This window comes from Dromiciops gliroides, chromosome 1, assembly GCF_019393635.1.
Source record: "Dromiciops gliroides isolate mDroGli1 chromosome 1, mDroGli1.pri, whole genome shotgun sequence".
Taxonomy (NCBI): Eukaryota; Metazoa; Chordata; class Mammalia; order Microbiotheria; family Microbiotheriidae; genus Dromiciops; species Dromiciops gliroides.
This window is the reverse complement of record NC_057861.1, coordinates 16,668,520-16,693,211: the sequence shown is the minus strand read 5'-3', so window position 1 is coordinate 16,693,211 and position 24,692 is coordinate 16,668,520. Positions and strand designations below refer to the sequence as shown.

At 44.5% G+C, this 24,692-nt stretch overlaps 1 protein-coding gene across 1 annotated transcript in view; it reads right to left on the bottom strand.

The window, feature by feature from the left end:
- The window catches only part of LOC122735727 (SV2 related protein), a 60,752-nt gene that overhangs the window by 14,042 nt on the left and 22,018 nt on the right, over nt 1-24,692 (bottom strand). The window contains exons 6-10 of the mRNA XM_043977462.1: nt 18,803-18,927; nt 9,268-9,331; nt 6,787-6,912; nt 2,866-2,994; nt 1,706-1,779 (exon numbers count right to left, since the gene is read on the bottom strand). Of these exons, the coding sequence (XP_043833397.1) occupies nt 1,706-1,779; nt 2,866-2,994; nt 6,787-6,912; nt 9,268-9,331; nt 18,803-18,927 (518 nt within the window). The remainder of the gene's footprint in view (nt 1-1,705; nt 1,780-2,865; nt 2,995-6,786; nt 6,913-9,267; nt 9,332-18,802; nt 18,928-24,692) is intronic.

The following is a 24,692-nucleotide window of genomic DNA, read 5'->3' as shown; positions in this document are numbered from 1 at the left end:
CGAGGTCCAGTGCTCTATTTACTGTGCTACCTACCTGTTTTCCAAATGGGTTTTCTAGGGAGGGAGCAAGCTTCCCTCCCCTGGAGGTCTTCAAGTAGAGGCTGGATGACTATGTGTTGAAGAGGATTCTTGGTCAGGTACAAGTCAGGTTAGATGGGCTCTGAGGCCCCTTTCTATTTAGGGAGTCGGATTTTTTGAATCTTAGATCTAGAGCTGTAAGCCACATAGTCTAACATTTTATTGATGAAGAAACTGAGGCCCAACGGGTAAAATGACTTGCCCAATGTCACGCAGGCAGAGTAAGCATTAGAGATGAGATTTCAGTGTTCTTTCCATGAATGCTCCCATTATGTAGAAATAACAGAGCTTAGTGCCTAGTTTGTGAGAATTCTTAGTTAAAATAAGATGCTGTCAGATGGTAGACTGGGCTGACCTCCCACCTACTGCCCTCCAGTGGCTCCCCCAAAAGAGGTCTCATACCTTATGTCCAGGTCTCTATGTCTCCCTGCCTCAGGTAATGTTCAAATTCATTCTCAGACATTTACAAACTGTGTGACCTTATGCAAGTCACTTAACCTCTGTCTGCCTCAGGATAATACGAGGATAATAATAATAGCACTTATCCCCCAGGGTTGTCATATGGATCAAATGAGATATTTGTAAAGCACTTTGCCCAATGCTTGGGGCATAATAGGTCCCCTATAGATGCTGGCAATGATGATGAAGAAGAAGAAGAATGAATGAATGAATGAATGAATGAATGAATGAATGAATGAAAGAAAGAAGCTTTCCATTACTCAGAGGCAGACCATTGAGTGGCTTCTTTAAGGTGTCAACCTCTTCTCCCTCTTGTTGCTCATTTCACAAGTGATTAGCACCTTTCCCAGAAGGTGAACAAGGAAGAGGAAAGGTGGCTAATGAGTGGTGAGGAGAAGTGACAGTATTTTCTGTTAAGTGTGAATAGCCCTGTTTTAAGGTTTGGTGAGAGGGGAAGCTGGAAGGAAACATTGGGATTAAGAAAGGAGGATGGATTTATATATGGAAGGCTCCTTGGAGGTGATCTAACCCAATCCCTTCCTTTTACAGAGGAAGAAACCGAGGCACAGAGTATTTAAAGGGCAGGGTTACAAAGTCACACAAGTACCACAGCATCTCAAAGGTAGAAGGAACCGAGATATCATTCAGTCCAATCCATACTTGATCAAAAATTCCTTTTCCCATACTCAAGACACGTGGTTCTATGCCCCTCAAATGGAATCCAAAACCAGCCTCTAAATTCAGTGCTTTCTACTATAAATGGAGGATTTGTTTTCTCCCCCCAAATTTCCCTATTGATTCAAATATTTGAGACTGAAAGATTAGAGATTAGAGCTGGAAGGGACCTCAGAAGCCTCTGAGTCCAATCTCCATATTTTACAAATGAGGAAACTGAGGCACAGACTTGACCAAAGCCACACAGGTAGCTGGCAGCAGGGCTGGGGTTTTTCTTTATTGTTCTTTCCTCTATACCAACCTATCTCCCCAGTGCATTGGCTATTTACTGGTGTCTAAGGAAATAAGAACACCACAGCAGCCTGGGAATTGCTAATAAGACTGTCTTCAAGAAACACGGAAGTCCTTTGTGTCACGTGGTCAATGAAATACATTCACATAAACATGGAACGTGTTGGGGGGAAAACATTGGTACAAAAAAAAAACCTCTTACCATATAAACCACAGCAATAAAGTTGTCCATCTAAATTGGGGTGTGAAAAGGTCCCTAATTTTGCCCCGGTCTTCCTGTTTCAAAACAAAGACAAATTCTGTTTACATTTCTCAACTGAAAATAAGGTTTCTATCTGAACAAAGAACAGGTTTTTGGTTTAAAATCAGGTTCATGGAAGAAATAGCCCTTGCTTAGCTTTTGTTACTTTCAATTGTTTTTAGTTGTGTTAGACTCTCTGTGATTCCATTTGTTTTTTGTTTTTGTTTTTTTTTTAATTTAAAAATTTTTTTGAGGTAATTGGGGTTAAGTGACTTGCCCAGGGTCACACAGCTGGTAGGTGTTAGGTGTCTGAGGCCGGATTTGAACTCAAGTCCTCCTGACTCCAGGGCCAGTGCTCTATCCACTGCTCCACCTAGCTGCCCCTAATTTGGGGTTTTCTTTCTTTCTTTCTTTTTTTAATAATGAGGCAATTGGGGTTAAGTGACTTGCCCAGGGTCACACAGCTGGTAAGTGTTAAGTGTCTGAGGCCGGATTTGAACTCAGGTACTCCTGACTCCAGGGCCGGTGCTCTATCCACTGCGCCACCTAGCTGCCCCATAATTTCTTGACAAAAATACTGGAGTGGTTTGCCATTTCCTTCTCTAGCTCATTTTACAGATGAGGACACTGAGGCAAAGAGAGTTAAGTGACTTGCCCAGGCTCACGCAGCTGGTAAATGTCTGAGGCTAGATTTGAACTCAGGAACAGGCCCGGTGCTCTATCCACTATACCACTTATGTGGTAAATAGATATTTGGTCCCCAGGGTCCCTTTTGTCCTACAAAGTTCAAATTCAATACTGTGCAGCAGGGGTAGCAAGGATTGACTCTCCCTTTGTCCTCTAATCTTGAGACACATGGGGTAGAACAAGTTCTTCCCTCCAGTCTAGAAAAATCGAACCATGAAAATGATTCTGAGATAATAGGATCCTATATTTAGAGTTAGAATGTACCTTTGCTAATCATTTTACAGACAAGGAAACTGAGGCCTGGAGAGGTGCTACAACTTTCCCCTGAGTCACATGAATAGATTTGAACCCAGATCCTCAGACATCCAATCTAGCCCTCTTTCCACTCCCACATGCCCAATCCTGGTAGGCCACATCACACTCAGGGTACTGACCTGTCTAGAAATGATCAATTTTCCTAGGGGCATCGGTGCTCCATTCTCTGTGGCGATCCTCTTCAAGGTAGCTATGGCCTTTTCCTGGTTCCCAGATAGTACGTCATACCTCGCACTCTCAGGAAGCCACTGAGAAAGCAGAAAAGAGAAAAATCAAAGCAGTCAGGACAAGACTGGGCACTGACTCCCTGCTGAGCCTTAATATCTGGGGTTGGCATCTGAGATCCAGGTCACTCCCTGGCAACCACCAAAGTGCCCCCGAAAGTCATTCCAGACACTCTTTTGTCTGATTCCTTTTTAAGTTTGTATTTCTAGAGCATTACATGGTACCTGGCACCTAGTGAGCCCTTGTTCGGATTGATTTTGGATATCTGACTACCAAGGAAAAATGGGAAATAGAGTGCATCCTGAGCTGAAACTTTGGCCACACTAAATAAAGTATGACTATGTGAATCAAGAAACTTGTGATGGTTGGGTGAATGGCATGTGTCGCTAAGATCTGAAACATAAAAGTTAGTACATTCATTTACACTTCTGTCGTCAAGGTGGATCATTTGGGTTTTGCCAAGGATGTTCTGTTTATTAATACTATCAGTAAATGATAATATGTTTGGATTTTCAATCAATCAATAAACATTTATTAAGTACCTATTAAGTGTCAGGCACTGTGCTAAGTACGAGGGATACAAAAAGAAGCAAAAGACAGTCCCTGCCCTCAAGGACTTTACAGTCTAATGGATTTTCCCAAAATTTAAATGTCCCTCACAACTTGGATGTTCTAGGATGTCTTCCTAGCCTACATGAGAATCAGAGCACCACCACCCTGTTGAGAAAGACATTGTAAGAACCAGGGCAGCGCCACCCTAAGGAAAAAGCATGTGATCAGTATCTGAGGAGTTACATTTCCTCATAGAAATGCCTCTTAGTCATGTCAGTCACTGCTACCAGCCAATTAGCTTGGAGCCGTGTGTGTGTGTGTGTGTGTGTGTGTGTGTGTGTGTGTGTGTGTGTGTGTGTACCTCTCCTGGGCTGGCTGCAGAGAGCTTCCTACTCTAGGGAACAATAATCTGGGCTTTCAGTTGGAGGTCACGAGATGCAGATGCAGGTGCAGGGAGTTAGGGTCTTTTCTTTCTTTCTCCATGTGTTCTCTTTACTAACCCCTAATATACTTTAATAAATATTTAATGCCCAAAGATTGGTGCTATACGTTTCTAATTTAAGGCGACCACTCATTGGATTTTTAGACATCACAGTTAGAATTTTAAAGCTTTACACACACAAAGCTGGAAAAAACCCTAGAGATGATCTAATCAACTTCCCCATTGTGTAGCCAAGTCCCCAAGTGTTCAGGTAACTTATTCAAGGTTCTACAAGTAGGAAGCCCCAGCACCGAGATATAAAATCAGGTCTGCTGATTTCAAATCCCTTGACTTTCTACTTGACCAATATCATGACAAGGACCCAGGATCAACTAAAACACTTGTCATCATTTCAAACTTGCTGTTTGTATAGCCCTTTGAGGTATACAAAGGGGTTTATGCCTATTGTCTCATTTGAGCCTCATAGCTGTCCAGTGAGCTAGGTTTTTATAGGTATATCATTCCCATTTTATAGAATCAAGGGCTATGGTCTTTCCTTAAGCCAATCGTTGATTAGCTTATTCCTAGTGACATGCTAATTCCTAGTGCAGACAATTCCTGAAAAATAACAACCACAGATAGCTGGAAACAGCTGAAAAGCAGAGCAAATATAGCACCCAGATAATGGTTACTGTCACATCTAGTCCAGAAGGAAGGCGTGGGCTCTCAAATAACGGCTTTGGGAGTTTCTAAGCCACGCACCAAATGGGATTGTCATGGGAGATCCAGCTCAGGATGCCAGGAGCAAGCCTCACTCATTCTAAGAAGGACAATCTGTGTTTGCCCCAAGATATACAACCCACGACATTCATCAGCAGGTCAAGAGTCCTGGCTCCAGATGTCTATGCTTCTCAAAGCTCACAGAGGTCCCACTATGGACTGATGATGAGCCACATCGGGAGCTGTAACTAAGGCAAGGAGATCAGACTGTTAGCCCTGAGTGATGAACTTGGCGGGGGCGGGGAAGAGAGGTGGAACAGAATTTAAAGGACTCTAACAGCACTGACAATCCTGTAGGATAGAGACAATAGCATTTAGCTCAGCAAGACTAATTCCTTAAAATAGGAAGCCACCAGATGGCAGAGTGAGCTCTTCCCCCCCCCCCCCCCCCCCCGCCACCACCCCCCCTGGTCTTTTCCCCTCCCCCTCCCCAGAGGGTTAGCTTAGCCTGTGTGGTTTGTGGTAATTGCCCCAGGTGCAAAGATTCCCAGTTGTGCCTCTGGTCTCTCATTAGGAAGGTGTCTTTTGACCACAATTTCAATGATGTTGTAAGAATCATCATGTAATTCAAGAACCAGGTTCAGAATCTGAGTGAGGAACTGCCTTTCTTGGTGTCCCCAGCCCCTAGCACAGGGGTTGGTATATAGTAGGTGCTTAATAAATGTTTGTTTGCTGCCTGCCTGCCTAGAGGCAGAACAGATACTCTGTTATTGGGGAGGCAGGTACCGAATGGGGATTTGTCTCTGTTGAATTTTCTTTCTAAGTCTACCAAGAAATTAATGCCTCTCCAGGAGTTTTTCATTTGTAAAAGGTTTGGCAGATGAAAGTGAATGCTTGTAGATAGACTTAGTGGCATTTCAACAGAAAATACTGCAGCCTTTCAGCCAAACACCAAAGCAATTTAGAAATCAAGGGGCTAAGATGTCTGTCAGATCTTCAGCCCCATTAAGCTGAGCTGGCGCAGAGGGATGAGGAGGAAGCAGGAGGAAACATTACATCAATCTGGACCCCCTGACTTCCAGTCTCTATTACTCAGGGCTCAGGACATGGAATGTCTGAACTGGGAGGGGGTTTAGAACAGGGGATATCAGAGATGAGAGGGGGCTCAGAACAGGGGATGTCAGAGCTGGGAGGGGCCTTAGAATAGGGGATGTCAGAGCTGGGGGGCAACTAGGTGGCGCAGTGGATAAAGCAACAGCCCTGGATTCAGAAGAACCTGAGTTCAAATCCGACCTCAGACACACAAAAAGTAGAAACTGTGTGGTTCAATCTGCATTCAGAATCCACAGTTCTTTTTTGTGGATGTGGAAAACATTTTCCATCATGAGTCCTTTGGAATTATCTTGGATCATTGTATTGCTGAGAAGAGCTAAGTCTATCACAGTTGATCATGACACAATGTTGCTGTCACTGTGTACAATGTTTTCCTGGTTCTGCTCATTTCACTCAGCATCAGTCCACTTAAGTCTTTCCAGGTTTTTCTGAAATTTGCCTGCTCATCATTTCTTACAGCACAATAATATTCCATTATATTCATAGACCACAACTAGTTCAGCCATTCCCCAATTAATGGGCATTCTCTCTACTTCCGATTCTTTGCCACCACAAAAAGAGCTGCTATAAATATTTTTGTTCACATGGGTGCTTTTTCCGTTTCTATGATCTCTTTGGGATACAGACCTGGTAGTGGCATTACTGGGTCAAAGGGTATGCACAGTTTTATAGCCCTTTGGGCATAGTTACAAACTGTTTTCCAGAATGGTTGGATCAGTTCACAACTCTACCAACAATGCATTAGTGTTCCAATTTGTCCACAGCTTCTCCAACATTTATTATTTTCCTTTTTTGTCATATTAGCCAATTGTATAGGTGTGAGGTGGTACCTCAGAGTAGTTTTAATTTGTATTTCTCTAATCAGTAGTGATTGAGAACATTTTTTCATATGGCAACAGATAGCTTTGATTTCTTCATTTGAAAACTTCCTGTTCATATCCTTTGTCCATTTTTCAATTGGGGAACGACTAGCAAAAATTAAGTTTAAATAAAATTAAAAGGTACCTACAAAGCACAAGATAGCAAACAGGAGCAGCGGCACTGCAGAAAGGATGAGCAGCCAACGCCATCCCAGGCTGGGCATCACAAACACCGCCAGGACGACTTCAAACACTGTCCCAATGGCCCAGAACACCTGCCGCAGGAGAATCACAATCAGAGGAGAGCAGGAGGCTGAATGGTTAGAGCAGTCAGGATGAGCAGGAGAGTGGGAATGAGTCATCCAGGTGACAGCAGCTGCTATCTCTACCTCTTCAATCTCTCTCTCTCTCTCTCTCTCTCTCTCTCTCTCTCTCTCTCTCTCTCTCTCTCTCTCTCTCTCTCTCTCTCTTTGCCTCATAACCTGTAGAGGACTTTATGCCCATAGTTGTCCTTATCCCCAGTTTAAAGATGAGAGTCCCAGAGATGTGGTAGGATCCTAAAACTAGAGCTGGAAGGGACCTTAGAGGTCATGTAGTTCAGCTCCCTTCATTTTACAAATGAGAAAACTGAGACCCACTGAGGTTAAGAGACTTGTATAAGTTGACACAGGTAGTAAGCAGCTGAGCCAGGATTTGAACCCAGGTCCTATGACTCCAAATTCAGCACCCTTTTCATTATTCCATGGTGATGTGACTCGCTCATAATCACACAGCTAGTAAATGTTGGAGGTAAATGTTTGAACCCAGGCCTTTCTGATGACAAATCCAGCTCTCCACCCACTGTACCATGCTAATTAATGGGGTTGGTGTTGCCAGAGTGGTAAGTCTGGACAGGGTGAACAGGATGCTCAGCATGCTCAGTGCAGACAGCATGGACATTGTCAGCAGGGTGGGAGGACGGTCATTAGGGACAGGCTGACTCTTAGTGTTGGACAGGGTGGCCAGTGTGCTCAGGAGAGCCGAGGCAGATGAGGCAGTCAATGGAAACGGGAAAATGCACTAGTTGGGATGGCCACTGTGGTCAGAATGTCCGTGTGTGACAGGAGGGACAATATGGACAGCACAGTGCAAGCAGTGTTGCCTAATTAGGTACCAGGCAGAAACTGTCTCTGGGTTTTCTTCCTGAAGCTGCTACCGGGGCACATGAATGAGGGCGGGGCATAGGGAAAGGAAGAGGATGTCAGTAGCTCATTGGGCCTGGAGTCGAGAAGACCTCAGTTCAAATTCAGTCACAGACACTTCCTAGTTGTGTGACCCTAGGAGGCACAGTGAACAGAGCACCAGCCCTGGAGTCAGGAGGACCCGAGTTGAAATCCAGCCTCAGACACTCGACACTTACTAGCTGTGTGACCCTGGGCAAGTCACCTAACCTCTGACTGCCTCAGTTCCTCATCTGTTTAAAAAAATGAGCTGGAGAAGGAAATGGTAAACCATTCCAGTATCTTTTCCCAAACAACCCCAAATGGGCTCACGAAGAATTGGACACAACTGAAAAAATGACTGAATATAGGGAAAGGGAACCTGCCCCTCCATTTCTCAGCAACATTGGGCCTGAGATCATCCCAGTGGGGGGTAGAAGGAGTGTTCCAAGGTGACAGCTGACCGTCTCTTGCTAGTGATAGGCCTGTAGCAAAGACGACCAAGCATGAAGCATTGGCTCTGAATATGAAATTGGAAGGGGAGAAAAGGAGAGGAAAGAAGCACAGGCCTGGGAGCTCAACCAGTCCTACACCCTCTTTTTATAGATGAGTAAACTAAGGCACAGAGAAATTAAATAATTTGCTCAAGGACCCAAAGCCTTGGAATTGGAAGGGATTTGAGAAAGCTGTTCAACAAACTCCTCATGTTTGAGATGAGTAAACTAAGTACAGAGAGGGGAATGAACTCAATCAAGGTCACATTGTTTATAAGTGGAAGAGTCAGCATTTGAACTCAGATCTTCTGACTCCAAACCCAGTGCTTTCCACCCCAAGCCACCATGTATCCCAGGTGCCATTGTTTCTCCTGGATCACTCGTCACTGTCCCTCTCAGACCTGCAGACCTGGAAGAAGCCTCTGAGGCCATCTAAGCCAATCCCAAAAATTTACAGAGGAGGAAACTGAGGACCAAGGGGTGAAGTGATTTTCCTCACTCACATTAGTAATAAGAATCCTTTTCCATCTCAAATAATTTTTTTGTTTGCTTTTTTTTTTTTTTTAGTGAGGCAATTGGGGTTAAGTGACTTGCCCAGGGTCACACAGCTAGTAAGTGTTAAGTGTCTGAGGCCGGATTTGAACTCAGGCCCTCCTGAATCCAGGGCCAGTGCTCTATCCACTGCGCCACCTAGCTGCCCCCATCTCAAATAATTGATAATTTGTAAATTTGGGATAGATTCACTGAGTTTTCTAAAAGCACATTGGTCCCCAGTCCACATTTCTTTCCTTCCTCTCATACTACATGGAAGGACACTGCTGTTGGGGCTGGAGGGATGGAGTGAAGTGGGTGAGGAGAGAAGGTTCAGGGAGTCTGAGGGTGGTGACCAAATGTTCAGCAGTCTCCTTTGCTAGGGTCCTGGGCTGCAGCTCCATACCTCTATCAGTAAGATGCACTTGGCTCTGGCTTTCATCGGGAGGAACTCAGCATACAATGTTACCCTATGGAAAACAAATTCAAGAAAAGATGAATTAATGATTGACAGTAGGAAATGCCAATCAAATTGATTGGCTCAGGATCCCTTTGACTCCCCAGACCTAAGTATCCTTCACTGACCACCTCTGCTTCTATATGAATGTAAATTTGAGGCCAGAGATAATCTTCATTTATTTATTTATTTGTTGAGTGAGGAAATTAGGATTAAGTGATTTGCCCGAGGTCACACAGATAGTAAGTGTCAAGTCTCTAAGGTCAGATTTGAACTCAGGACCTCCTGACTCCAGGACCAGTGCTTTTATCCACTGAGCCACCTAGCTGCCCCCAGTCTTGTATTTATATTGGTATCCATAGATTAGCATAGTGCTTGGCCCATAGAAAGTACTTAATGAAATTTTTTCTTCATTCAAGTGAGGGTTAAGATCATGGAGGACTCATTGTCTAGAAGGGACAATAAAAGTCAAAGATATGGACTATTTTGTGGAGGGCTCTTGACAAGTTTATTTATCTATTTTTGCAAAGCATTTGGGGTTAAGTGACTCTCCCAAAGTCTTTTTTTTTTTAATTTTTTTTTTTTTTTTAGTGAGGCAATTGGGGTTAAGTGACTTGCCCAGGGTCACACAGCTGGTAAGTGTTAAGTGTCTGAGCCCGGATTTGAACTCAGGTACTCCTGACTCCAGGGCCGGTGCTCTATCCACTGCGCCATCTAGCTGCCCCCACTCTCCCAAAGTCTTAAGCTAGTAAGTATCAAGTGTCTGACGCTGGATTTGAACTCAAGTCCTCCCGATTCCAGGACTAGTGCTCTATCCACTGCTCCACTTAGCTCCCCCTCTTAAAAAGTTTAAAACAACATTGGCACAATGGAAGGAACACTGGCTCTACGGTCAGAGAGGATCTGGGTTTCAGTCCTGACTCAGACATTTACTATTTGTATGCCCTTGAGTGAGTCATCTGCAAAGTGAGGAGGTTAGATAAAATGGCGGCTGAGATCCCTTTGAGGTCTAGGACCCTCTGGATGTGCTATGTCAAGTACAAGGAGGGATGTCATTACAATTAAAATGGGGAGGACGGTCAACTTGGCCTGCTAGCTATTTGTACCTTAGCTTGTGTGGGGTCCCCCTTTTCTGGATCCCAGGCCCCCCGACCTTTGCCTGGGAAAATCCCTAGCTCCTCCTCCACACACATCCCAGGTGCCACCTCCTCCAAGAGGCCCTTCCTGACTCCCACCTTTTCCCCTTCTCTAGTTCTTAGCACTCACTTCCTTCTGTGATCTCTCTGTTACTTTGTATGTTCTTGCCTTGAAGGTATTGCCTCCCCACTAAGCTCCTTGAGGGGATCAACTTTCCCATTCTTGTCTTTGTATCCCCATGGATACAAGGTACCATCTGGCATATAAGTGGTGCTCAATCAACACAGAGGGAGGGACAGCAGGGGGCACCAGAGTGCACAGAGCACCCGACCTGGAATCAGGAAGACTCATCTTCATGAGTTCGAATCTGGCCTCAGACACTTAAAAGTTGTGTGACCCTGGACAAGTCACTTCATTCTATTTGCCTTAGTTTCCTCATCTGTCAAATGAACTGGAGAAGGAAATGGTGAACCACTCCAGTCTCTCTGCTAAGAAAACCCCAAATGGGGTCACGAAGAGTCAGACACAACTGAAACAGCTCAACAACAACAACACACACGGAGGCAGAAGCATTTGTATTAGTCTTTAAAGCAAGGGTAGGTGGGAAAACACGGTAAATATTGGATGGCCACGTATATGTGGGGGAATGTTGTGGGGTCAGTCTGAAAATGAAGGGGGTGCCATTTTGCACATGGCCTTGAATGCCAGGATAAAGAGTCTGAACTTTATTCTGGAGGCATCTGGGAATCTATGAAGACTTCTGAATAGAGGGGAACACACTACCTTGGATGCTGGGGACACTGGAGGTAAAAACATAGAGAGGATCAACTGTCCTTGCCTTGAATAAGAAGTCTGGTTCTGGGATTGACTACCTGTGTTACACTGGGCAAACCCCTTAACTTCTCTGGTCCTCAGTTTCTATAAAATGAAGAATTTGAACTAGAAGACTTTTAAGGTCTCTCCCAGCTTGAAAATCTGTGAGCCTATCGCCAGAATGTTGGACTTGGAGTCAGGAAGCCCTGGATTCAAATCACTCCTCCTACATACCCTGGCTGTGAGACCCTGGGCAAGTCACTTAACCTGTTAGTGTTCTAGGCAACTTCCTAAATTGCAGAGGAAGTGCTGACCTTCATTGGTAGAGGGACTTTTCTCACATGGGAGTTCCCTGTGCCAGTGAAATCACTGATCCAGATTCTATCCCTCTGTCTCCATTTACATAACAGGAGACTGGCTAACAAGCCTAGTCCTTTTGAGTGGGTGTAGCTCACCCTTCCTGAAGTCTCCACACAGACTTGAGCATGCACAGGAATTATTTTCAGTCTGCTTACCATGGCCTTCTGATTGTCTGCAGACCACAAATGCAGGCTGCATTCAGAAAGCCCTTCCCAGCCTTTGGAGTTAGAGAGACACATTGTATGCCTCTGCGTGAGGAGAGGCCTGGGACCCTCTGTGGCCCATCAATATCTTTGCCTCTTACTGATAGTTTTTACTGCTCATAGGGGAAGGCGTACGAGAGACAGGCACGACCCTGTGAGCTTTGCAAGGTCAGAGTGGCGAGCCCCCAGAGGTCTGGGAGCCAGAATCCATGACAGGGCTTGGTCTAACAATCCAGCAGTGATCAGGCCCAGGAGCCAAGATGCTTGGCCTCATAAAAGATGGAGCAAACCATGTTCAGAAATGAACTTGGAAGAGCCAACACTTTGTTGAAATGGCTTCCAATAAGCCCTCTCCCCCTAGGCACTGAAATAGTATAGGGAAGAACTGGTCTCAGAACCTGGGAGAAAATGTCTCTACTTGGATTCTTGATTAATTGAGCAATCACCTCAATAAATATCTTTTTGTTAAAGCTACTTGGTGTTAATTGGTTAAATGATGTTGGGTCCTAATCAGTGTCATTGCTATTGGGGAGAGACACCAGAATGGACCTCGAGCTGATAGTATTAGAGAAAAACAATGCCTTGGGACCTTGAGGGGACATGGCAGGCCCATTGCCAGAGAGTGGGAGTGGAGATAAGGGGCTCAGAGAATGTGCTACCCTTCACTGCCTTTCCCAAGAGACTGTAAGCCTCCTGAAGGCAGAGGCTCTTTGGTATCTTCAATACTGTGCCTGGCACACGGTAGGTGATTTTATATCTGTGAAAATCTAGACAGAAGATATAATATTCCCAGGGACAAAACCTGCCAAAGTCTGAGATTCCCAGGAAAAACCCTGGTGGGGTCATGAGCCAACGAGAAGGACATATAAATACATATACACACACCCACATATATACAACATCTTGATACACACACATATATACATACACATGAATACATACATACATATGTCTGTGTGCATTTTAAAATGTATGTATAAAATAAAAATTTTTTTGAGAAGTCTTCAAGATTAGCCTGGCTCGAGCAAACTCAGAGCTTGGCATGCTGGGATAGAGTCACAGCAACCTTGGGAGGTAGGGAAATGCAAATATCACTGGCCTCCTTTTACATTTGGAAAACTCTGAGAGGTCTCCAAGGTTTCTTGGGGTAGCAAGCATCAGAGCTTGTCGCCCCCCAGGCTTTGGGTCCTCCCACCCTAGCTGGTCCTGTTGTTCCCCATCTCTCCCTGCTCCGATCCATCTTCCCCTCAGCTTCCAAAGTGATTTTTCCCAAGCTGATTCTGACCATGTCACTCCCCTTTTCAGTCAAAGACAGGGGGTCCCTATTATCTCAGAAGTGAAATATAAGCAATTATTTGAGGGGGGAGGAGATTGCTCCTGAAAGCTATCTTCCCCAGGGCTTCAGGTGAGAAAATCCAGCTTTTTGTGGGGTGGGAGATCCCGTTTGATGCTTGAGAGAGATGAGCCAGGTTCACTTGGAGATGAGCACTGTCATGATTATAGTCACGCTGAGAGACAGATGAAGGAGCAATGAACTTAGCAGACACCAAGCAGCCGTCTGGGGCTAATTCTGACATAACTTCCTGATGTTTGCTGTTGTGTCTACAGTGAGCTCTTAGCGGAGAGTTTCTGTAGGCCACTCTGCTTGGGAAGACGAGCTCAGGAGCTCAGCTCAAGGCCATCCCATAAACATATAGTAAGTGCCTACTGTGTGCAAGGTACTATGCTTGTGCCTGGGGATACAGAGACACAGGGGACAGGCAGCAGGCTTGTGTGACTGGGATGAAACATCTGTGAAGAGGATTAATGGAAAATAAGGCTGGGAGGGTAGATAGGAGCCTGTTGTGAAAGGCTTTAAATACCAGACTAAGAATTTTTTATCTTATCCTAGAGGCAAAGGGCACATGGATGGCTCAGTGGATAGTGTGCCGGAGTCAGGAAGACCTGAATTCAAATTTGGCCTCAGACACTTACTAGCTATGTGACCCTGAGCAAGTCACTTCACCCTGTTTGCCTCAGTTTCCTCATTTGTAAAATGAGCTGGAGAAGAAAATGGCAAAGCACTCTAGTATCTTTACAAGGAAAACCCCATGGACAGTATTGATGTGCTATGGTCTATGGGGTCAGATGCTTATTAGCTGTGTGACCCTGGGTAAGTCACTTAACCCTGTTTGCTTCAGTTTCCTCATCTTGAAAATGAGCAGGAGAAGAAAATGGCAAACCACTCCAGCCAGCATCTTTGCCAAGAAAAATCCCCAATGGGATCATGAAGAGTAGGATATGAATGAAAGAACTGAACAACCCCATCCTAGCATCTAACAAACAGCAATAGCAACAATTTTTTATCTTATCCTAGAGGTAATAGGGAGCTACGCTGAGCTTCAGAGGAAAAGCCAGACTTGAGGGTTGTCTCCTGTTTTAGCTAGAGGCAAGAAGCACTGACACGTCCCAGCTTTGTTCCTTATGCTATGTGACCTTAGACAAATCACTTCCCTTCTAGTAACCTTACTTAGCACATTTGTAAACTCAAGAGTTGTGGGGAGCAGCTAGGTGGCTCAGTGGATAAGGCACCAGCCTTGGTGCTTCAGAAGGACCTGAGTTCAACTGTGACCTTAGACACTTAACACTTACTAGCTGTGTGACCCTGGGCAAGTCATTTAGCCCTCATTGCCCAGAAAAAAAAAATTGAAAAAGAGTTGTGATTGGACAAGCTCTAAGCTTCTTTCCAAGCTTTAAATCTATGAATTCTTCAGTTTCACTTGAGGGATAGTAATATGGACTGCATCAGTATAGGGAGCTCCCAGGTGAGCAAATTCCTCTACTAATAAAGGTTAGCACCTTTTCCCCCCAGTGTATACTAGAGGCTACGCCCAGGATCACATAGCCAGCATGGATGGACAGCAGTGGGATTCGAACCCAGGTCTTCCTGGCTTGAAAGCCAGTGAGTTCTTCATGTGCTACGCCATGCAGCTTCTTTATCACTTGAAGACAAGAGGAAAATTGAAGCATCCTCATGCTCTGGTCACCCCTCAGCGGACGGCTGCACCGTAGTCAATGAACAAAGTCCCGGGAAGGGAACATCTGTCATTCTGTCAGGGTGACGGCCCCATTCTGGGAAGGAAGCCAGGCTAGAATGACAGCAGAGGGAGTTAGTCCCAAGATTTGTGACCTGGGTTCTAGACACAGCCCCAGCTTCCAGCAGCTTTTAAGGCAAGTCTAACCCTGGCCAGATCTGCCATCCAATGCTTAATCAGCCAGAGCCTTGGAAAAAGGATCAATAATGAATGAGGATGGGGGCAGCTAGGTGGCGCAGTGGATAGAGCACTGGCCCTGGATTCAGGAGTACCTGAGTTCAAATCCGGCCTCAGACACTTGACACTTACTAGCTGTGTGACCCTGGGCAAGTCACTCAACCCCCATTGCCCTGAGCAAAAAAAAAAACCCAAAACAAACAAACAAAAAAACAAAAACAAATAATGAATGAGGATGGACCAGGGGAAGGAAACATGGGCCGCTACCTGCTCTGGTAGTAAAATTCCCAGTGCCTTCATTTCCCAGGGACCGTGGAACCCTGGAATGACGGGAATGGGGACGTGTCTGCCCTCTGCTGACATCCTCGCTAATCCTCCCAGATCCAATTCCTCCATGAAGCCTTCCCTGCTTTAACTCTAGCCAGAAGAAATCTCATGAGATCATAGGATTTATTTGTTTTGGGTTCTGCAGGGCAATGAAGGTTAAGTGACTTGTCCAGGGTCACACAGCTAGTAAGTGTCAAGTGTCTGAGGCTGGATTTGAACTCAGGTCCTCCTGAATCAAGGGCCAGTGCTTTATGCACTGTGCTACCTAGCTGCCCCCGAGATCATAGGATTTAGAGCTAAGAGATCACCTACATTAAGCCCCTCATTTTGCAGAGACTGTGTCTTCAAGGAAGAGAATTTGGAACACAAAGATTTTTAAATAGATGTTAAAATTGTTTTTACATGTAATTAGGGGAAAATAACATTCTAACTAAATAAATTTTTTTAAAAAGCAAACTGCATCTTCTACCTCTCAGGCTCCCCCACAGAGCCCTGCTCTTAGCTGGTACTCACTTTGTATTTGTTAAATGAATGAACTTGCCAGTGCTCTATTTTACAATTTGAACCTCTGTGATTTTGTTTGTTTGGGCACCTTCTCCACCAGTGCAGATAGCGGCTCTTTGATAACTGAGGAGACAGTCTTTGAGAACTGCTATTACTCCAACACCCCTCCATTCATCCCTCTGCAGCCAACTGAGCCTGGAGCCTCCCTTAACTGGAAGCTAAACACAGTCTTGGACAACAGCTAAAGCAACTTCATTGGGACCATAATAAAAACCTTTCCAGTTTGGGAGGACCTGGTGGTAGTAGTAATAAGAATGGTAATAATGGTAGGAGTACTAATAGTAGTTTTTTTTTTTTTAGTGAGGCAATTGGGGTTAAGTGACTTGCCTAGGGTCACACAGCTAGTAAGTGTTAAGTGTCTGAAGTCGGATTTGAACTCAGGTCCTGCTGAATCCAAAGCTGGTGCTCTATCCACTGTACCACCTAGCTGCCCCCTAATAGTAGTTTTCACTGGGGCAGCTAGGTGACACAGTGGATAGAGTGTTCAGTCATAGACTCAGGAAGAGTTCAAGCCTGGTCTCAGACACTTACTAGTTGTGTGAACCTGTTTGCTTCAGTTTTCTCATCTGTCAAATAAGCTTAAAATGAGCTAAAGAAGGAAATGGCAAACCACTCCTGTATCTTTTCCAAGAAAACCCCAAATGGGGTCATGACAGGACTGAAAACCAACTGAACAACAAATAGTAGTAGTAATATTAGTAAGAATAGCAGTAATAATTATAGCAGAAGTAAGAATAATAGTAATGGTAGGAAGACTATTAGAAGTAATGACAATGATGGTGGTAGTAATATTAATGGTAGTGATTGTAGTACTAAAGATAGTAAGACTAGTAATAATAATGGTAGTTTAATAATAGCAATAGTTTGGATTCCCCTTGCCTATTATACTCTCCCTTCTCCATATTGACTACTTATCTCCCTGGCTTCCTTTAATTCCCAACTAAAATCCCACCTTCTATGGGAAACCTTCCCAGCTAGTGCCTTAATTCCAGTGCCTTCCTTCTATTAATTATTTCCTATTTGTCCTGTGTATTGCTTGCTTTATTTATATTTATTTGCATGTTGTCTCCTCCATTAGATTGTCCTTGAGGGCAGGCACTGTCTTTTGCCCCTTTTTGTGTCCCCAGAGCTTAGCATGGTGCCTGGCATGTAGTTAATGCTTGATAAATGTTTATTGATGATTAGTAGTAAGATTAGAAATAGTAATAATGGTAATAGTGGTATTGCTAGTAGTACCTATAGTAATAATTGTAGTAACAGTAGAAGTAATAATGGTAGTAGTGGTAATATTTAAAAGTAGTGATTGTAGTAATAATAGTAGTGGTAGTAAAAGTAGTAGTGGGGCAGCTAGATGGCATAGTGGATAAAGAACCAGTCTTGGATTCAGGAGGACCTGAGTTCAAATCTGACCTCAGACACTTGACACTTACTAGCTATGTGACCCTGGGCAAGTCACTTAACCCTCATTGCCTTGCAAAACAAAACAAAACAAAAAAGAGTAGTACTAATAGTAATAATAGTAGTAAGAGGATTAGTCAAAGTAGTAGTAATGGTAGTAAGCACTTAAGTGGCAATAGTAGTAATGGTAGTAAGTGCTTTAGTAGCAATAGTAGTAATGATAGTAAGAGCAGCAGTAGTAATGGCAGTAAGAGTAATAGTAATAATGGTAGTAAGAGGTATAGTAACAATAGTAGTAATGGTAGTAAGAGCAGCAGTAGTAATGGCAGTAAGAGTAATAGTAATAATGGCAGTAAGAGGTATAGTAACAGCAGTAGTAATGGCAGTAAGAGTAATAGTAATAATGGCAGTAAGACGTATAGTAACAGCAGTAGTAATGGTAGTAAGAGTAATAGTAATAATGGCAGTAAGAGGTATAGTAACAGCAGTAGTAATGGTAGTAAGAGCAGTAGTAGTAATGGCAGTAAGAGTAATAGTAATAACGGTAGTAAGAGGTATAGTAACAGCAGTAGTAATGGTAGTAAGAGTAATAGTAATAATGGCAGTAAGAGGTATAGTAACAGCAGTAGTAATGGTAGTAAGAGCAGCAGTAGTAATGGCAGTAAGAGTAATAGTAATAACGGTAGTAAGAGGTATAGTAACAGCAGTAGTAATGGTAGTAAGAGTAATAGTAATAATGGCAGTAAGAGGTATAGTAACAGCAGTAGTAATGGTAGTAAGAGCAGCAGTAGTAATGGCAGTAAGAGTAATAGTAATAACGGTAGTAAGAGGTATAGTAACAGTAGTAGTGATGGCAGTAAGAGTAATAGTAATAATGGCAGTAAGAGGTATAGTAACAGCAGTAGTAATGGTAGTAAGAAGTGTAGTAGCAGAAGACTCTCTCCTCTACCTAGAATGTGCTCCCTCCTCACCTCTGCCTCCTGGAGTCCTGAGCTTCCTTTGAGGCGTAGTGCAAGCACTGCTCTCTACATGAAGCCTCCCCTCAGCTTCTCCAAACTATCTTTTATTTACATACAAACACTTACATGTATATTGTGCGTATATATAAACACAAATTTGCTTTCTCTGCTTCTATGGGTACATGTAGTCTCCCCCAGCAGACTATATGCTCCTTAAGGGTAGGGTCTACTTTGTTTCCATCTTTGTATCCTCTTAACATAGTGCCTGGTACACAATAGGTGCTTAATAAATGCTTTTTTTATTAATTTGTTACAGATGAGGAAACTGAGGCACAGACATTAAGTGACATGCACAGAATCACAAAGCTTTCACTTTGATGACATACCCTTTAGGAGCCCCTGGGTCACCTCCACACTGTGAAGAGCCATTGGAGTCTTTAGTGAATGAATGAATGAATGAATATTTACTTACGACTGAGGAACTCCTCCAATCCCAAAGCCCACAAGACCCCTGAGGACCAGGATCCAGCTATACACGGGGGCAAAAGCACTGAGGATTCCGTAGTAGAGCGTCCATAGCACACTAATCTTCAACCCCTGCAGTGGAGGAGGTACAACAAAGGCAGAGAACAGGCAGGTCAGACTCTAAGAAAGAACACCACCTACACACCGCCTACCAGACGGTCTGCTCTGGCTTTGGAGTCACATGGGGAGCTTAGGGGAACAGTCAGGTCCCAATGAGTCAGCCAAAGACTCACCCCCCCTCCCCTTAGAGAGATCACATGGTCTAATGCCCTGATTTGACAGATGGGGAAAATGAGGCTTAGAGAGGGGAAGTCAGGACTCAAACTAGGGCTCGTAAGTGCCACTCCAGCCCTCTTGTGTCTGTACTGTGCTATTCTCCCAGGCCATCTTCTCCTATGGTAATAATATTAATACTATTGATGTTATATTAATAAGTGACACAAACTATTTAGACCTCACTGAAAAGAATGTTGACGTCTTTTCTCCTTCACAGTGATCTTTGTGCAAGTATTTTTCAAAATCGGGAATATGTATTGACAAAATGTCTCACGAAATAATATTTCTTGTAGCTGTTGGGAGTATGAAAAAACCCACTGGGCCAGTTTATTTCTTGGCCTTTCCAAGGAGGACGTAGGAGCCCTCCTTCCATTGAGCTAAAATCTCCCTCTTTCTTCTGTTTCATTTGTAGCCAAACTGTCAAGACTGCTATGATTCATCTCCTTATACAATATGGCCACTTGTTGGTCATTGGACAGAGCTCTCACTTCTAGAGTAGGATAAGGATGAGATCTGTGATTTCACTGATACAGGGAATCTCCCAGGTGAAGAAAACCCTCTACCAATGCTGATAACCCCCTCCTTCCCGACCCCTCTTCCCCAATTTATCTGCCAAGAGCACAGAGAGGTTCAGTGATGTGCCCAGAGTCACACAGCCAGCACATGTCAGAGGTGGTATTGGAACCCAGGTCTCCCCACCCACTATGCCACACTGTCATCCACATTTAGAATAGCAACAGTCAAAGTCTGTTGACAGTTTAGCAACTGTGTGAGTCTTAGCACCCTCTGAATAACTCTTGTTTTTACATCACCTTCATTCCCCACTGTTTCCCCAACTCATTCAGAGAGTCATCCTTTATTTGAAAAAAGGACATTTAGGGTCCCTCGATCTTCTCACCAAAAGCTGGCCCATTTGGTCATTTCTCCTTGAGCATCACTGTAGAGAGCTTATCAAATGGATCCTCAGCCCCTCCCATGAGTATTTGGGGTGGGGAGAAGGGTTGCAGATTGGGGCAGGGGCAGGCATTTTCAAAGTTTTTCTTGGGGAATCCATGCGCTCTCCCAATCTAATCCCTCAAGGATGAATTTTAGGATGAACTTGAATTCCCTGATCCTGGAGAAGAGTGTGGATGAAAGGGGTCTGAGATTTGGGGGAAGGGGAGGAAGAGGAGGGCTCTGTGATAAGAGGCCTCGTTGGCTTTGAGACACCGAGGCCCAGACTGAAACCACAAAATCAATCTCTTCCCTCCAGGCCAGCCAAGGATAAAAACAGAGACAAATCATGTAGCCTGTTGATTTGGGAAGGATGGAATCTGTTAAGCTTGCTTCCTGCCCAGGATCCCCTGAGCCAGCTTCTGACGACAAGGAACTCGCTGGTAGCATCACCAAGAAATTTTCCCTACAGTTTGACAGAAACTCAGTGGGTTTGGAGGAGAAAGCCAAGCCAGCTCACTTTCCATCAAAGGTGAGAAAGGAGGGGTCTGGGGCACGGTGTGTGCTGTTGATGGGTGTCCTGGTGACTTCCCCCCAGAAACATAAAGGTCCTTTCCCTATCATTTATCCAAGCAATGTAGCAGCACATATTGCAAAATCAGGGCAGTGCAGTGGAGGGCGCCCTGGTCCTGAAGTCAAAGGGTCAAGGTTCTAGTTCCTGGCCCTGCCACTTAGCTATCAGAAAGCAGGGGAGGACCTGGCTTTGAAACCGGATTCTGTTACTACCTGAGGGAGCTTAGGTAAATCTTTTGAGCAGTTACTTCATCTTGAAGGGTCTACATCTTTTTTTTTTTTTAAGTGAGGAAATTGGGGTTAAGTGACTTGCCCAGGGTCACACAGCTAGTAAGTGTTAAGTGTCTGAGGCCAGATTTGAACTCAGGTCCTCCTGACTCCAGGGCCGGTGCTCTATCCACTACGCCACCTAGCTGCCCCAAAGGGCCTACATCTTAAAAGAAATAGGGGTGGAGGTGAAAGCTTCTTGACTTCTGACATTGATGTTCTAAGGCCCCTCCCTGCCCTGACATTCCCCACTCTAAGGCCCCCCCAGCCTTGACATTCTCTGTTCTAAGGCCCCTCCCAGCCCTGTCATTCCCTGTTCTAAGGCCACCCTAGCCCTGACATGCCCAGTTCTATGGCCCTCCCCCCAGCCCTGACATTCCCTGTTCGAGGGCTCCCCTTCATGTCATACAAACATGATAATTAGCCAAGGAAGTAGCTTGGAGTCACCAGCAGCAGCACCCATGTTCCTTGAGGGTAAGGCGCATTTCATTTCTCTCTCTCTGTACCCCCAGGGCCTGGCATTGTTAGCCTAGCAAGGTTTGCCTTAGTTTACCTGTCTGTAAATTGGGGGAAATAATGGCACCTCCTTCCTAGTGTGGTTGTGAGGATCAAATGAGATAATAATTATAAAGCACTTAACACAGTGGCACATATTAAGTGCTATATAAATGGTAGCTATTATTATAAGATGTTGTTTAATCAGTTATTCCCAGGATTCAGATTGCAGTATTACTGAAAACTTTGTTGTTATGCCCATTTCCAGTTATATCCAGCTCTTTGTGATCCCATTTGGGGATTTCTTGGCAGATACTGCGGTGGTTTGCCATCTCCTTCTCCACCTTATTTTACAGATGAGGAAACCGAGGCAAACAGGGTCAAGTGACTTGCCCAGGGTCACACAGTTAGGAAGTGTCTGAGGCCAGATTTGAACTCAGGCTGGATGCTCTGTCTGCTGTACCACCCAGTTCCCTCTGGGAACTTCCAGGAAACACTATAGAACACAATGAATTCCTTCTCTAAGGGTACCACGGGGGCTACTGTCTCGGGAATCCCGGAGCCAGTTGCTAAGTTTTCAGAACAAGCATTTACACTTCAGAAATTGGCAGCTTCATTTATTACTTATATAAATCAGAGCTTCATTTACTGTTTTGTGGATTGTCCAGACTTAAGAAAGGATGGAGAAAATGTTACTAATTCACCTTAAACTTAAAAGTGTATTCTGGGGAGCAGCTAGGTGGCACAGTGGATGGAGCACCGGCCCTGGAGTCAGGAGGACCTGAGCTCGGGTCTGGCCTCGGACACTTAACACTTACTGGCTGTGTGACCCTGGGCAAGTCACTTGACCCCAATTGCCTCACTAAAAAAAAAAAAAGTATATTCTGCTTATATTTTTTTCTTGAGAGCTGCTTATTAAACAACCTCCTTCCCCCCGCCTCTCCCACCCCAGGCTGCAGCTCCACTTATAGAATAATAATAAATGACCAAAGGGAATCTGGGCACAGTCTTTTTTAGAACCAGTTGTCAGTTAATGTGCAGTCAACAAGCATATATTAAGCACCTACTGTATACCACCCAATGTGCTCATTGCTGTGGATACCTAGAAAGGCCAACTAGTCGACTAACAAGATCAGTCCCATACAATGGAAAGATGGGGGACAGTGGGGGAGAGGAGAAAATGGGGGTAGAACAGATGAAGGAAAGAGAGAAGAGCCAGCCCCACCAGGGTGCCCCGCTCCCCAAGCTGCATACAGCAGCAGCTTGAGAATCTCAAAGCCAACTCAGTTCAGATTTGTGATAATTGGACCAGAAGCTAGACAGAAGTTTGCACTGCCCATGGGAAATAAATGATGGATGGAGGATCTCAGGACTCATGGCAAAGAAAACAAATGAGTCTCTGATCCTCAAATACTTAAACGTACCTCTTTACACAAAACAACTGATGGGCTAATTACAAACCATTCTCGTGTCTTGGGTACATTGGCCAATGTCCAGAGGACAGTGGCTAGGATGGTAGGGGAGCTAAAAATCATACAAAATGAGCATCATTTGAAAAAACTGGAATGTTTTTTGTAGATAAAATTTGGGGGCTTGGGTGGGGGGAATGACAATGGTCTTCAAGGGTTTGAGGCAGAGAATTGGAGCCAGGAAGAACCAGGTTCAAATTTCACATTAGACACATACTAGCTGTGTGACCTGCTGCAAATCACTTAACTTTGTGCCTCAGTTTCCCTGTCTATAAAATGAGAGGATTAGGACCGAGGTCCCTTCCAGCTATAAATGTATGATTGTCATTTGGAAGAGATATTGGACTCCATTAGTACTTAGTAGAGTGCCTGGCACATAGTAGGTGCTTAATAAATGTTTATGGCCTGCCTGACTTGTTCTTGGCCCCCAAGTTGCAGAGAAGAAGGTTTTGATTTGATGTGGGAAGTATTTCCTAAAACTTGGACCTGCTCCAAAGGGGAATGGGTAACACTGGGCATGTAGCAGGTTCCCCTTCACTAACGGTATTCAGGAAAACTTAGATGGGCCCTTTGCCAGAGATTCTGGAGGAGGGAGGCATTCTTATTCAGAAGTGAGTTGGACCACATTGCCTTTGAGAGCCCTTCCACCTGGAAGATTAAAGCAGGATCCTTCATTAAAGCAGGGTCCTGAGGGCTTTTACATGGCCTCACTTTGTCAGGTCAATCAGGGTTACTAGGTCAAAATTAATTAAGTGCATTAAAAAAAAATCATTGACGCAGACTTTCCACTTACCCAGTCTGATTTTCCCTACCTTCAGTCCCAGTAACAATAATTCATATGTCTATAGCTATTTAAAGTTTGTAAAGTACTTTGCCCACAAGGACGATGAGAAATGGAATTGTGGGCATAGCACAAATTAGTGATTGTTATTTCTTTCCTGCCCAGTCACAAGGCGGGGGCTATATATAAATACTCAGCAAGGCTATGTCTCCTCCCTTACTCATTCTTTAAAAAAAAACAAAAGGAAGCTTCACAAAAGGATGAATGACATCGGAAAGGAAGGGAATCATCCCTGTTGGATAGAGAAAGTGACACTCCAGGGAACGACAATCAGAATTTGGGAGACACCATGCCCCTTCCTCTTGGATTTCTGCACTATGGCACAGACTTTCAAACAGGCAAATGTCACCAGCTGAACCAAAAGGGGGACAGGAGGTAGGAGGGAGGTGTCAGGCAGTGGTACTTTACCAGCCTGGGGAAGAGGAAGGGGAGGAGGAAAGAGACTCCTCTCAGGAGGAGATGAGGAAGCTTTTCAGCTTCCCCCTTCGAAGTGCATATGATTCATCAAGAAGAGAGTCTTTGGGGCGCCTCCGGCTAGCAGCACCTTGGCAGGGCTGTGGTACGGGGGAGAGAGCCTGGGGTTAAGGGTCAGAGGGCAATATTCACATCCTGGTTTCACCAGCTTTGGGCACTGGCTGTGTGACTGAGGCAGTTGGGTAAGGGGGAAAGAAGGCTGGATTTGGAGCTAGAGAAGTGGGGTTCTTTAATGACACCCCACTCTTACGTCCCCCAGTAGAAGGGGATCCCCAAATCATCCTCTTCCTCCACCTCACCTAGTCGCTTGTTTGCCAAATCTTGACACCTCTATATTCCTAGTTATCTTTCCTTTTCTTTTCCTTTTCCTTTTTCTTTTCTTTTCTTTCTTTCTTTTTTTTTTGAGGGGCAATTGGGGTTAAGTGACTTGTCCAAGGTCACACAGCTAGTAAGTGTCCAGTGTCTAAGGCAGGATTTGAACTCAGGTCCTCCTGAATCCAGGGCCGGTG